The sequence below is a fragment of the Geotrypetes seraphini genome, chromosome 9 (assembly GCF_902459505.1).
Source record: "Geotrypetes seraphini chromosome 9, aGeoSer1.1, whole genome shotgun sequence".
NCBI lineage: Eukaryota > Metazoa > Chordata > Amphibia > Gymnophiona > Dermophiidae > Geotrypetes > Geotrypetes seraphini.
The window spans coordinates 15,142,201-15,154,677 of NC_047092.1; the positions used below are offsets into that span (position 1 = coordinate 15,142,201).

At 42.4% G+C, this 12,477-nt stretch overlaps 1 protein-coding gene across 2 annotated transcripts in view; it reads left to right on the forward strand.

Moving 5' to 3' along the window:
• The window catches only part of COPG2 (COPI coat complex subunit gamma 2), a 60,858-nt gene that overhangs the window by 12,428 nt on the left and 35,953 nt on the right, over window positions 1-12,477 (forward strand). For both annotated transcript variants that reach the window (XM_033958599.1, XM_033958601.1), the window contains exons 5-9: window positions 1,774-1,853; window positions 1,985-2,060; window positions 4,357-4,449; window positions 6,393-6,479; window positions 8,685-8,842. In XM_033958599.1, the coding sequence (XP_033814490.1) occupies window positions 1,774-1,853; window positions 1,985-2,060; window positions 4,357-4,449; window positions 6,393-6,479; window positions 8,685-8,842 (494 nt within the window). The remainder of the gene's footprint in view (window positions 1-1,773; window positions 1,854-1,984; window positions 2,061-4,356; window positions 4,450-6,392; window positions 6,480-8,684; window positions 8,843-12,477) is intronic.

The window sequence follows — 12,477 nt, forward strand, 5'->3', positions numbered from 1 at the left end:
GTGAAGTGATGATAGGCCACACGGAAAGCCTACGTAACACCTTTACCGAAGCTCATGTATTGTAACACCATTACAGTAGCTCATGTAAACCTCTCAGAATTGACTTTCCAGTCATTAGTAGCAGTGTAGAAGCTTTCAATAAACTAATCAAAAGAAACCTCAAAGCTCCCGGGAGGGTCAACTTGATTTTCACAAACCAATCCCAGTCCTATCAAGTTAGAAAAAAACTCCAAAAATCTGGATAAAAACCAACTGCTAAAAAAAAAATTAGAACTGTAAAATTTGTCCTCAGTATTTGATATTTCCAAAAATGGCAATGAATTCAATAAAGGATTAAATCATCTGTGGAGAGGAAGGACCTGAGACCATGTCTTTGTATCACGTACCAGCCAATGGCCGTTCAGTCGATACAGATTGTGGTTTTAATCACTGGTCCTCCTCCACCACCTCGTGCAAATCATCAATGTATTTAAATAATTGTGTAAAAATCACAATCTATCTATAATTTTCATATTTAAATACTGAAAAAATGTGCAAAAAGCCACTTATCTTGGTGGTAACAGATCATTTCAGGAAATGAATTCATTTCCATTTTTGGAAATATCAAATACTGAGGACACATTTTACATTTAAAATTGAAGTTTGAATTCCATTTTTGTTTTGGATTGTGGAATTTGGAACATTGCTTTTCTGTTCTGAAACCTATACTAGGACAGGACTAGTGTGTGAAAATTGCTCGACATTCTCAGGAGTTGTTTAGTTCTGGTATAGCAGTGTATCGCAAACTGTGTGCCGCGGCAGATTCCAAGTGTGCCGCGAGGCGCCGGCTGACTGCTTACGGGATGTGCCTCTTGTGGTGAGAGGCACCTCCTGTAGGCTGTCACACAGTGCTGGCATCTCTCGTCTGTCAGTAACCCGTACCGGCGTAGAAATAGGGTCGGGACCGCACCCGGAGGGCCTCCACGCACGTGTGAATGTCGACTTGATGTCACCCCGTCAACGTCCACACACTTCCAGATACCCTCTAGTGTTCCGCAGGATCAAAAGGTTTGCAGGACACGGCTATAGGCTTTCTGTGTATCACATCATCATTTCACAATTTGCTGACTTTTGTGTGAAGTTTGAAGTGACAGGTTGAAAAAGCTGGGGCTATTCTCCCTGGAAAAGCGGAGACTTAGAGGAGACATGATAGAAACCTTCAAAATCCTGAAGGGCATAGAAAAGATAGACAGGGACAGATTCTTCACACTGGGGAACCACAAGTACAAGGGGGCACTCGGAGAAATTAAAAGGGGGCAGGTTTAGAACAAACGCTAGGAAGTTCTTTTTCACCCAGAGGGTGGTGGACACATGGAACGCGCTTCCGGAGGCCGTGATAGGCCAGAGCACGTTACAGGGCTTCAAAGAAGGTTTGGATAGGTTCCTAGAGGATAAGGGGATTGAGGGGTACAGATAGGAGTTGAGGTAGGTTATAGGAATAGTCAGGGACCATTGCACAGGTGATGGGCCTGGAGGGCCACCGCGGGGGCGGACCGCTGGGCGGGATGGACCTCTGGTCTGACCCAGCGGAGGCAAATTCTTATGTTCTTATGTTTGTTTTTTGTATTGATTATATATTTTTTGTAGTACTAATGGCATAAAATGTGTTACAAAGATAGAACATATCACTGGCATTTTTCTGTGTGAGCCCTGCTGTACACAAAGGATGTATGAGATGAGGCTAGGTGATGTTGCTTAGAAGTCCATTTCCATTGTTTCCTATCCTTTCCACAGCAAACCCTGAGAAGAATGTGCTACCTGACCATCAAGGAAATGGCAAACATCTCTGAGGATGTCATTATTGTCACCAGCAGGTACTGCAACTGTCGTGAGGCGGGTTAAGAAGCAGGAAAGCAAACATTTATTGCTTATGGCAGCTTAATCTTACAGTATCATTCTTCTCCGGACACTAATGAAATTAACCTTCCACTAATTGAATTTTCAGCCTGACCAAAGACATGACTGGGAAAGAAGACGTTTATCGAGGCCCGGCCATCCGAGCGCTCTGCAGGATCACTGACGTAAGCTGGCAGTGCCCTTTCCGTTGTTTTGCAAGTTGCGCTTGCATTTTCAGGAGGCTTTGCTGCGTGCTAGACTAAGAGCTCTTTGTGGAGATGCTGCTCTTACGGTTGAGATGGGGAGAATCAGCAGTGCACTTGGAGGACGTGAGAAGTAATAAGGCACCCTAGTAAATGACAGCAGATAAAGACCCGAATGGTCCATCCAGTCTTCTGAATAGTTAACATGTATTTTAGATTCATGATTAAATGAAATTGTTTTTTATCTTTGATATTTTGGGGCCATAGACCGTAAAAGTCTGCCTGATACTGTCCTTAGGTTGCAACTAGAGAATGACACGGGGACAAATTTTTTTCTCGTCCCTGCCCCATTCCTGCAAGCTCCATCCTCGTCTGCACAAGCCTCAAACACTTTTTTAAGTTCAAAAAGTTTTATTGATTTTATAAAAGATGAAATACAAAGCCAACAATATGCGTGCTCCAACAAGGAGCACATTATAACAATGTCATTAACAAATGTGAAGTGCATCCACAGTGGAATAATGGTCATAAATGATTGAATGCATCAGAAATAAAATAGAAGTTGAGAAGACATTAGTTCAGGAAAAGGAAATAAGACATAATAGGTGCAAGTTCTAACAATGTACCAGAGTAATCAGTTTAAATGATCCAAGCATAAAATAAAGAAATTGACATAAACAATATTAAATGAAACATGGTAAAACCAGAGAGGTGCCTGAAATGAAAAGACTAAGGGTGAGGCAAGATACAAATTATACTAATGAGTGCAGTAGTCAAGGGTCTGATTTACAATATTCAAGCAAGGGGGACCAAATTTTTGCATAAGAGGACTTTAAAATCATAAGTGTTCAAGGCTTGTGCGGTTAAGGCAGAGCTTACAGGAATGAGACAGGGACCGTGATGAAACTCGCGGGGATGGGGAAATCGAGTTCCTGCAAGGACGGGAAAAATTTGTCCCCGTGTCATTCTCTAGTTGCAACTACTGGAGCTGCCATCGAAGATCACTCCAGCCCATCCAAACTTTCGCATGGTTTGCAGGATACAGACCCCCCACCCCCTAAAAGTCTGCCCAGCAAGTCTGTTTATTAGAACTTACTGTACCATTTTGGCTGCCAAGAAGAGCTAGGCGGTTTACAGACTCGCAATGTAAATGAAAACCAACTAGAGCAGGGGTCTCAAAGTCCCTCCTCAAGGGCCGCAATCCAATCGGGTTTTCAGGATTTCCCCAATGAATATGCATTGAAAGCGGTGCATGCACATAGATCTCATGCAGATTCATTGGGGAAATCCTGAAAACCCGACTGGATTGCGGCCCTCAAGGAGGGACTTTGAGACCCCTGATTTATAGGGACTAGACTGCAGACATGGGAAACTCCGGTCCTTGAGGGCCAAATCCAGTCTGGTTTTCAGGATTTCACCAATGAATATGCATTGAAAGCGGTGCATGCACATAGATCTCATGCATATTCATTGGGGAAATCCTGAAAACCCGACTGGATTGTGGCCCTCGAGGAGGGACTTTGAGGCCCCTGAACTAGAGTTATATTGATAGGAAAGATTAACCGACATTTCACCCTGGGGATGGGGTGTTATTTATGCTGAAAATATGGGTTAGAAATATAGAAGATGTCAGCATGAAGTTATCATGAGTCCACCTGGTGATGTGTCAAAACCGCACGAGACAATCGCATGCAGATAAAGCCGGGCCAACAATTGCGCCCAGGACATCAGCGCGCCAGATTTAAACTGAATTTGAAAGTGCTCCGAGGGGGGTTTTTTTTTTTAGGGGGGGAGGGGGTGTACATTACAGAGTGGGGGTGAGGGGGGTGGTGTACATTACAGAGGAAACTTAACTTTTTCCTTCCTCTATAATAGGGGTTCCCCCCCCCCAACGGCAGTGCCAACACTACTAAGTTAAGTATGGTGGTTCCCCTCAAAAAAACTTCCCTCGGAGTGCTTTCAAATTCAGTTTAAATCTGGCGCACTGAAGCCTGCGCGCGATTTTTGGCCCGGCTTTGTGTGCGATTGTCTGTGCCTGCTACTTTGCTGTCATAGATCTTATGAAATCTGTGGTTTTCTTTCTCCCTTCTCCACTAGTCTCTTCACACCCCATGCGCACTTTAATTATTTCACTGTTATGGTTTCTGTAATGAAGGGTATAAATAAATATTGAAATGTTTTAAGCTACTAAAAATGTAAATAGTTAAGCATTTGAATGTTAAGGGTGAAGATAAACGTGTCAAATCTCCCACTACTCTTCCCTCACCAATTTCCATAGGGGACCATGCTACAGGCCATTGAGAGGTACATGAAACAAGCCATTGTGGACAAAGTGCCCAGTGTGTCCAGCTCTGCTTTGGTGTCATCCCTGGTAAGTGAACACCTGGTCAGGGAGACTTCAACTAGTACAGCCTAACCCACGGGGACCCCCCTCTAGCCAACGGGACTCCCACGGGGATGGAAGGCTTTGGAAGCAGGGTTCGTCCATATAATATAATGGACACGTCAGCCTTAGTAAAAGAGGGAGTTTATAAGTTAATTACCTGAACAGAAAACAAAAAAAGGGTTCCACCAAAGAGATTCCACAAGGAAAACATCAGCGCAAACACAAAAGAAACTGTGGAATTGATGATCCTGACAGAAGTAATTGCTGCTTTTTTTTTTTTTTAAATATCATGTTTATTGAGACAAGAAACGCATGGACAGGTATTTACAGAAATGGTACTACTAGAAGGCAATACAGATGAGTAAGAAAACATATCAAGATGTCATTGTATCTATGTACATGATGAGCTGAGCCACAGAGCAGTAGGGCAATAGGTCTACCCAAACAAATGCTTTATAGGCAGGTCAGGGTCAAATTCAGAAAAATAACAGCGTTCAAGTAGCGTAGACAGTAGCATGAAAGTAATGCTCAACACCCCAGCTAAAAGCAAACAGTTAGCTGTATGGATAAACAGTGAGCCGTCCAGCTTTCCTCTCTCAAAATTTCCATTAGAGAACAACAACATCAGCAACAACAGGGATCCCCAAACGATCCACTACAGTCGTACATCAATCATACCCCACTCAAAGTAATTGCTGCTTTTTATGGGGACGGGCGGGGATGGAGGTAATTCCTTGCGGGGATGGGTAGGGATGAAGAGGATCCTGACGGGGACGGGTGGGGACAGAGAGGATCCTGGCGGGGATGGGTGGGATTTCTGTCCCCGCGCAACTCTACTCGACACTGGCAATGTTTCGGCGTCTGTGCCTTTTTCAAGAGTCTGACTTGAGTGATCTTGAATTTTGCTCCTGACACTAATCTTCATTTTTGCTCTCAACTGACATAATAATAATATAACAGTTTATATACCGCAGGACCGTGAAGTTCTATGCGGTTTACAATAATTAAAAGATGTTACAGATTGAGTGGATTTAACAATGTTCTGCCGGTTAACATTGATTGAAAGATGCTACAAACTGAGTGGATTTAACAAAGTTAAAAACTAGCGATTAACTGCTCTAGGATCAGTTATTGTGGAATGAGGTTAGTTGCCTAAGTACTCTTGAAAAAGGCACAGATGCTGAAACACTGCCAGTGTCGAGCCCATGCAGCATATTCATCAATAAAGTGATTTTTTGAACTGATCTATTCATATCCTGCCCTCATGACTCCCCCGTTGTGTGGTTTCATCTCGTTGTTGAGGCCTGTCCTTGGCTTCCGATCCAGTGAATGTGAGGCCATTAGTGCCACACTTGCTAAGATGGCTTCACCTGGGGACTCAGAATATTAAATTGATGTGATTTTTTTTTTTAATGGATACATCTCACAGCTTTTTTTAATATTATAAGAATCCTTTTTTTTATTATTATTATTATTATTTAGGATTCCTTTTACAAAGCTGTGGTAGCGATATTGCCATGGTAAATGCACCAAAGCCAATTAATTTCCTATGGACTTTGGCGTATTTACCGTGGCAGCATCACTACCACAGCTTTGTAAAAGGGGCCCTTAAAATTTTGTGCTGTCCTTGCAGAGTAGGACAATTGAATCACAGCCTTCAGGATCTCCATAACTCGAGCTGGAAGAATAGGTTCACTGTGTTTGCAGAATTCTTTAAATCAATTTGTTAATTCTAATGCTGAACTGATGCATATGGGTTAGTGTTTTGGTTTTGTTTTTTTAACACCAAGTACTGCTGTAAGTTTGAACAACATGGAATTAAAGGAGTTGGGGATTGGGGATTGAGCTCGTCTTTAAGTTTTCATGACTCTGTGTTAGCCTAATGGATTTCACATTCCCCTTGGGCTCAACTGATGCTTTCTTTACAGCATATGATGAAGATTAGTTATGATGTGGTGAAACGCTGGATCAATGAAGCCCAAGAAGCGGCGACTAGTGATAATATAATGGTTCAGGTATGCGTCTGGCCTTTTACACCTACCCAGGCCTGCAGGGAAAGAAAAGTGAAGCTTCCTCTTAATGTTTTCCAATTTCCCTTCATTTGCTTCTGTCCTTGCACACCAAGGGGGTAATTCTATAATGAGGGGGGCCAAGATTTAGACACCAAAAACATGTAAATAATTCAAATAACTGGTATTTACACACACACACATGTGCATATAATATCCCAGCGATGCTCTGGTCACGATACAGCTATTACATAACATACCATAACTTTATTCTTCTGTACCGCCATAACCAAGCGATTTCTGGGCGGTTTACACAGAAGAGGGCTGGACAATAAGCGAAATACAACAAGTTTCTTACATATACATAGTGTTAAAAGTTTGCTGACAATAGTACCCACAGTTAGGAAATAAATTTGTCAAACAGTGCTGACTTAATGCCTTTTCGAAATGCACCATAAGGCATAACTCCACCAATGCATTTGCCCAGCCAGGACTGTTGCTTACACATCAAATCCTAATGATAAATACAGTTTCCTTCCAAATATTTTTTTATGATAACTCGTAAGATCTTCAGATGTGCTTCTCACGAGCTGTGTGTGTTGTGCTACATAAGACTTTAAGTAGAGAATGACACGGTGACAAAATTCATCACCTTTCCCGTCCCCGCGAATAACCGCGGGAAATAATCCCATGTCATTTTTTAGTGTCTGTTTCAACCTCAGTCCTTCTACACCAGCGTTCTTCAAAGCAAAGCTTGAGGGTCAGTGGCTTTGCCCATTCATACTCTGATTTTCTTCGTTGCCCTCACCTCTACATCCAAACCAAAGAAATTGACCCTGAGATATCTACAGAGAAAAAATTCCAGAAGAAACCAAAAAAACACTATGGAGTGACAATGTTCCTGAAATGGACTTTATTGAAAATTTAAAAATTCCACAGGTCAATATAACCAATCCACATAAAAACCTTAAGGATCTAATCCGCCGAGAGCATGGGACCCAACACGGTCTGTGTTTCGACAAGATAGTCTTCTTCGGAGGCCCCTGATACGTGGAATAAACAGTCCAAAAAAAATACAAATGCGTGGAACTCTGCAGAGAATGCGCTGCATAAATCAAGAGCAATAAAGTCCATTTCAGGAACATTGTCACTCCACAGTGTTTTTTGGTTTCCTCACCCCTACATGCCATGTACGTGAACTTCAAGCTCCTGTGCCAGATCCTATCATGACAGCCCGTAGTGCTTCAAATTCATCCCAAATTCCTACTCTCGGAATTCCGCCTCAGCCAATCCATAGACTGCCTAAAGAAACAGCTCTTCACACCTTGGACTGCAAACGTGCTCTGGCATACTACCCGGCCCACACTAAACCACATAGGTTCTCACCTTTGATCCTAATAGGCTAGGAGTTGCTGTTTCCAAGAGAACCATCTCTACTTGGCTAGTGGACTGTATCTCCTTCATGTACCCTCAGCCTGGGCTGATACTGCAAGGCTGTGTTACAGCCCATAATAAATGGGCTATGGCTGCCTCAATAGCTCATTTTTTGGCTCTGCATCTATTGAAGAAATCTGCAAAACAGCTACTTAGGCCTCAATCCATACGTTTGCTTCTCATTACAGTTAGAACACAACTTCAGAAAAGACAGTCTGTTTAGGCAAGCAGTTCTGGAGAATTTATTTTCTACGTAAAGCTAATTTTCCCTCCAACCCTGTAGGGTTTCGTGAGGCTCCTATATATTCAATGTTTAATCTCTTCCAGAGACATGATCCTGGCTTCATGGGAGTCCCACATGTAAGAATATTATGCCTTCTTGTCCTTGGAGAAAACAAAAATACTTACTTATAGCAGGTGTTTTCCAAGAACCGCAGGCATATATTCTCACAACCTGCCCACCTCCTCTGGTTGGCTGCTTAGCTTTGTTACTGAACTGATGGTCTTGCGAGCTGACGTTGGTCAGGAAAGCGGTATGGGCACTGAGTTCCGTGGTTGATGTCACCCACATGTGAGGAATATATGTTGTCGGTTCTCGGAGAACACCTGCTACAATTAAGTATCTTTGCTTTAGCGATGTCTAAGGAAAACATTTGCCTGGCAGGTCCACAATAGTGTTGCTTGAGGCTATCAATCGAGCATTACCTGGAGATAAGTGACACGGTCATTAAATCTACATCAGGCTGGCTTAATTTTCTTGCCTTGTCTTTGGAACAGTATCACGCCTTGGGTCTGCTGTACTACCTACGTAAGAACGATCGACTGGCAGTTTCCAAGATGCTGAATAAATTCACTAAGTGTGGACTGAAGTCACCGTTTGCATACTGCATGTTGATCCGCATTGCTAGTCGACTTCTGGAAGAGGTTGATGAGGGGTAAGTAGCAGTAGGGAACGTTGCCTCCTCTGCTAGATTTCTCTTAGGTAAGCTTAGACTTATCTTGTTTTAACTAGCAAAGCTCTAAAAGTGTGTATCTGAAAACCTAGAGTTAGTAATAATCCTGAGGTAATGGACTCTGCTGATCTCCCTATTCCTGTTACCAGAACAAGTCCTAAAGGAACTATGAAACTTAGGGTTACTTAAGGTTTGGGGGAAATGTGCGCAGTCACTGGCAGGCCTATAAGAAAGCAAATGCAAGGCCTGAGTGGATTGCTCTGTATGTTGTCCCTTAAGGCCAGCATTTGTTTTTAGCCTGTTTACTAGTGACCTGGATTGGCCACCTTGAGAAAGGGCTACTGGGCTTGATGGCCCATTGGTCTGACCCAGTAAGGTTATTCTTATGTTCTTAAATCCCTGGCATGCTTGTAAATTCCATTCAAGGCAAGCAAAAAGTTTAGATGCCAACCCATTCTTGGAGGCCCATTGAACTTTATTTTTGTTGAGCTTGTAAATTCTATTCCTTATCTTCCCTTCCGTTTAGTGAGATATATATATATATGTGTGTATGTGTATATATGTATATATCTATATCTATATATATATATATATATATATATATATATATATCTATATCTATATATATATATATATATATTACATTCTTCTGAGAACCACTGGTTTGATGATGTCACCCTTGTATAGCTAACCTTGTATAGCTAACCAGCATTCTCAGTTTTCACCAGCTGTAGACAGTTAGACCTGTGCAGTTTGTGTCCGAGCCAACCACCAGATGGTTCTCCAGGCTAATCAAGAGTTCTAGCTGTTGGAGTATCCCTTTGTAGCAAGAGAACTTGGAATAGCTAAAGCTGGTCAGGAAGCTCAAATCATGCTTTTATGATGGAGGGTCACACTTTGTTTTGGGAGGGAAAGGGGTCCAGTTGACTGCTGTTCATCCTTTCCTCCTCTACTCTTGGGAGGGGACCAAGAATGGATGTGGTACAGGCAGCTATATACATATACTATACATAAATAAAGTTGGGGGGGAATAGCCAGGAGAACAGAAATGGGGAAGGGGGGATTCAGCATAACAGTGGTCAGTACCAAATCAAGAATACCATGGAAATCTGCTAAGGCTGAGCACATACTTTGGCAGTGAGTTCCCCGCTCAGCGTGACAGGCCACTGTTGCATTTGTGAGGAGGAAAGATTGGTTGACCTCTCGGGGGCTGCTGGTGAAGGACTTGGAAGTCCAAAGTGCTGAGACTTCCAGAAGCTACACTGTGAGAATTTGGTCATAACTCTTCCTCTTCTTCTAGAGGAATGCTTTTGAAAGAACCCAGAAATATCACCCAGGGAATTTGACTGTATCCCAGCAGAATGCATTCCTGTGTAGGGGACAGTCCTTTTAGAGAAGCTGAAGAAGAGGTAGAGAGAGCTTCTGGGTCTTTGGCAGGAGCCCACAGTGAGAATTTGGGGGCCCATACTTTGGAGCAGCCACTTGGAAAACACCTGATGCTTTTTTTACTAGAAGTGAGCACATATCAAGTTTCAAGTTTATTAATTCTTTTGATTAATCGCTTAATCATAGTTCTAAGCGATGAACAATTTAAAATACATTCAATGGGAAACAATACAATACAAACTTTGAACAATACAGTAAGGTTAAAAATTAACTTATCATATTCATAGCATAAGGTTAAATAGGGGATGTGAAATACAATTTAATATAGAAAAGCAGAACAAAAAAGGAAAGGTACACGAGGGAAAAAAATAAAAGCATATTAATAGAATAAAATCAATGGCCTGGGTGTTAAAAGATTAAATATCAAAGGCATCTTTAAAAAGAAATGTTTTTAAATTACTTTTGAATTTTCCCAGGTCCTGCTCCTTTCGTAAATAAATTGGAAGAGCGTTCCAAGTCTGTGGAGCGGTTACTGAAAAAATAAACTGTCGTCTTGTGTTGATAATTTTAAGTGAAGGAATAGTTAATAAATTTATCAACTTAGACCAATTTATCAACTTAGACCAATGGGTCTTGAGGCCATCTAAGAAGGATAGGCTCTAGAGTTAGTGTAACTTCTCTAGACGTTTTTATGTTAAAAATGGTGGCAGTTTAGGAGACTAGATTGCCTGGCATGTTCAGAAATGGTTGTCTTGGTCATTCCAAAAGAATGGGGAATCAAGAGAAACTCCATTTATTTTGTTCCAATTTATCCAGTTCCAGACAAAACAGATCAACAAAGCATTGCGGGTCCTGAGGTTTTGGATGGAAACCCTTTGGTCAGTGGTGATGGTAGTGGTATTTTGACTTCCTTAGATCCACCAGAAGCATATTTACATATCCCTAAATGGTCAGTTTACCAGAAGTTCCTGCTGATCGTAATTCTGGGACAGCACTTTCAGTTCTAAGCCCTGCCATTGAGGTTGGACACAGCATCGAGAGCATTCTTTAAAGTAAGAGCATAAGAATTGCCACTACTGGGTCAGACCAGTGGTCTATCGTGCCTAGCAGTCCGCTCCTGCGGCGGCCCCCAGGTCAAAGACTAGAGCCCTAATTGAGATCAACCCTACCTGCGTACGTTCTGGTTCAGGAGGAACTTGTCTAACTTTGTCTTGAATCCCTCCGGAAGAGCGTTCCAGTTTTCCATCACTCTCTATGGGTGAAAAAGAACTTTCTTACATTTGTACGGAATCTATCTTCTTTTAACTTTAGAGAGTGCCCTCTCGTTCTTCCTAGCTTGGAGAGGGTGAACAACCTGTCTTTATCTACAAGGTCTATTCCCTTCATTATCTTGAATGTTTCTATCATGTCCTCTCTCAGTCTGGCCCAGTTTCTCTAATCTCTCACTATACGGCAACTCCTACAGCCCCTTAACCATTTTAGTCGCTCTTCTCTGGACCCTTTCGAGTAGTACCATGACCTTCTTCATGTACGGCGACCAGTGCTGGACGCAGTATTCCAGGTGAGGGCGTACCATGGCCTGGTACAGAGGCATGAAAACCTTCTCTGATCTGTTTGTGATCCCGTTCTTAATTATTCTTAGCATTCTGTTCGCCCTCTTCGCTGCCGCCACGCATTGCACGGATGGCTTCATCGTTTTGTCAACCACTACTCCCAAGTCTCTTTCCTGGGGGGTCTCTCTCAAGTACCACCCCTGACATCCTTTATTCGTGTATAAGATTTTTGTTACCAACATGCATCACCTTACACTTATCCACGTTAAACCTCATTTGATAGTAGTGGTGGTTGCACTCTGGTAGAAAGGCAATTTGGTGTGCCCATATCTAGATAACTGGTTGATAAGTGCAAAGTCATACCAAGGTGTCAATGGCTCAAGGTAGTTCTACAGATTGGGTTGTGTCATCATTTTCGCCAAGAGCAAGCTGATTCTGACCCAGTCTCTAGAATACTTGGGAGCATTATTCAATACCTGAAATGGAAAGGCATTTTAAACCAAGGACATAATTACGAAGCTGAAGATGCCAATTTGAGATCTGCTGAAGGCAATTCAGCCCAGAGAATGGGATTACCTTCTGGTTCTGGAATTGATGGTGACAGCTTTGGATCTTGGTTCATGCATCCAGCGTGTGAGGAGCAATCTCTGTAGGAATCAGTTCAATCTCAAGATCTTT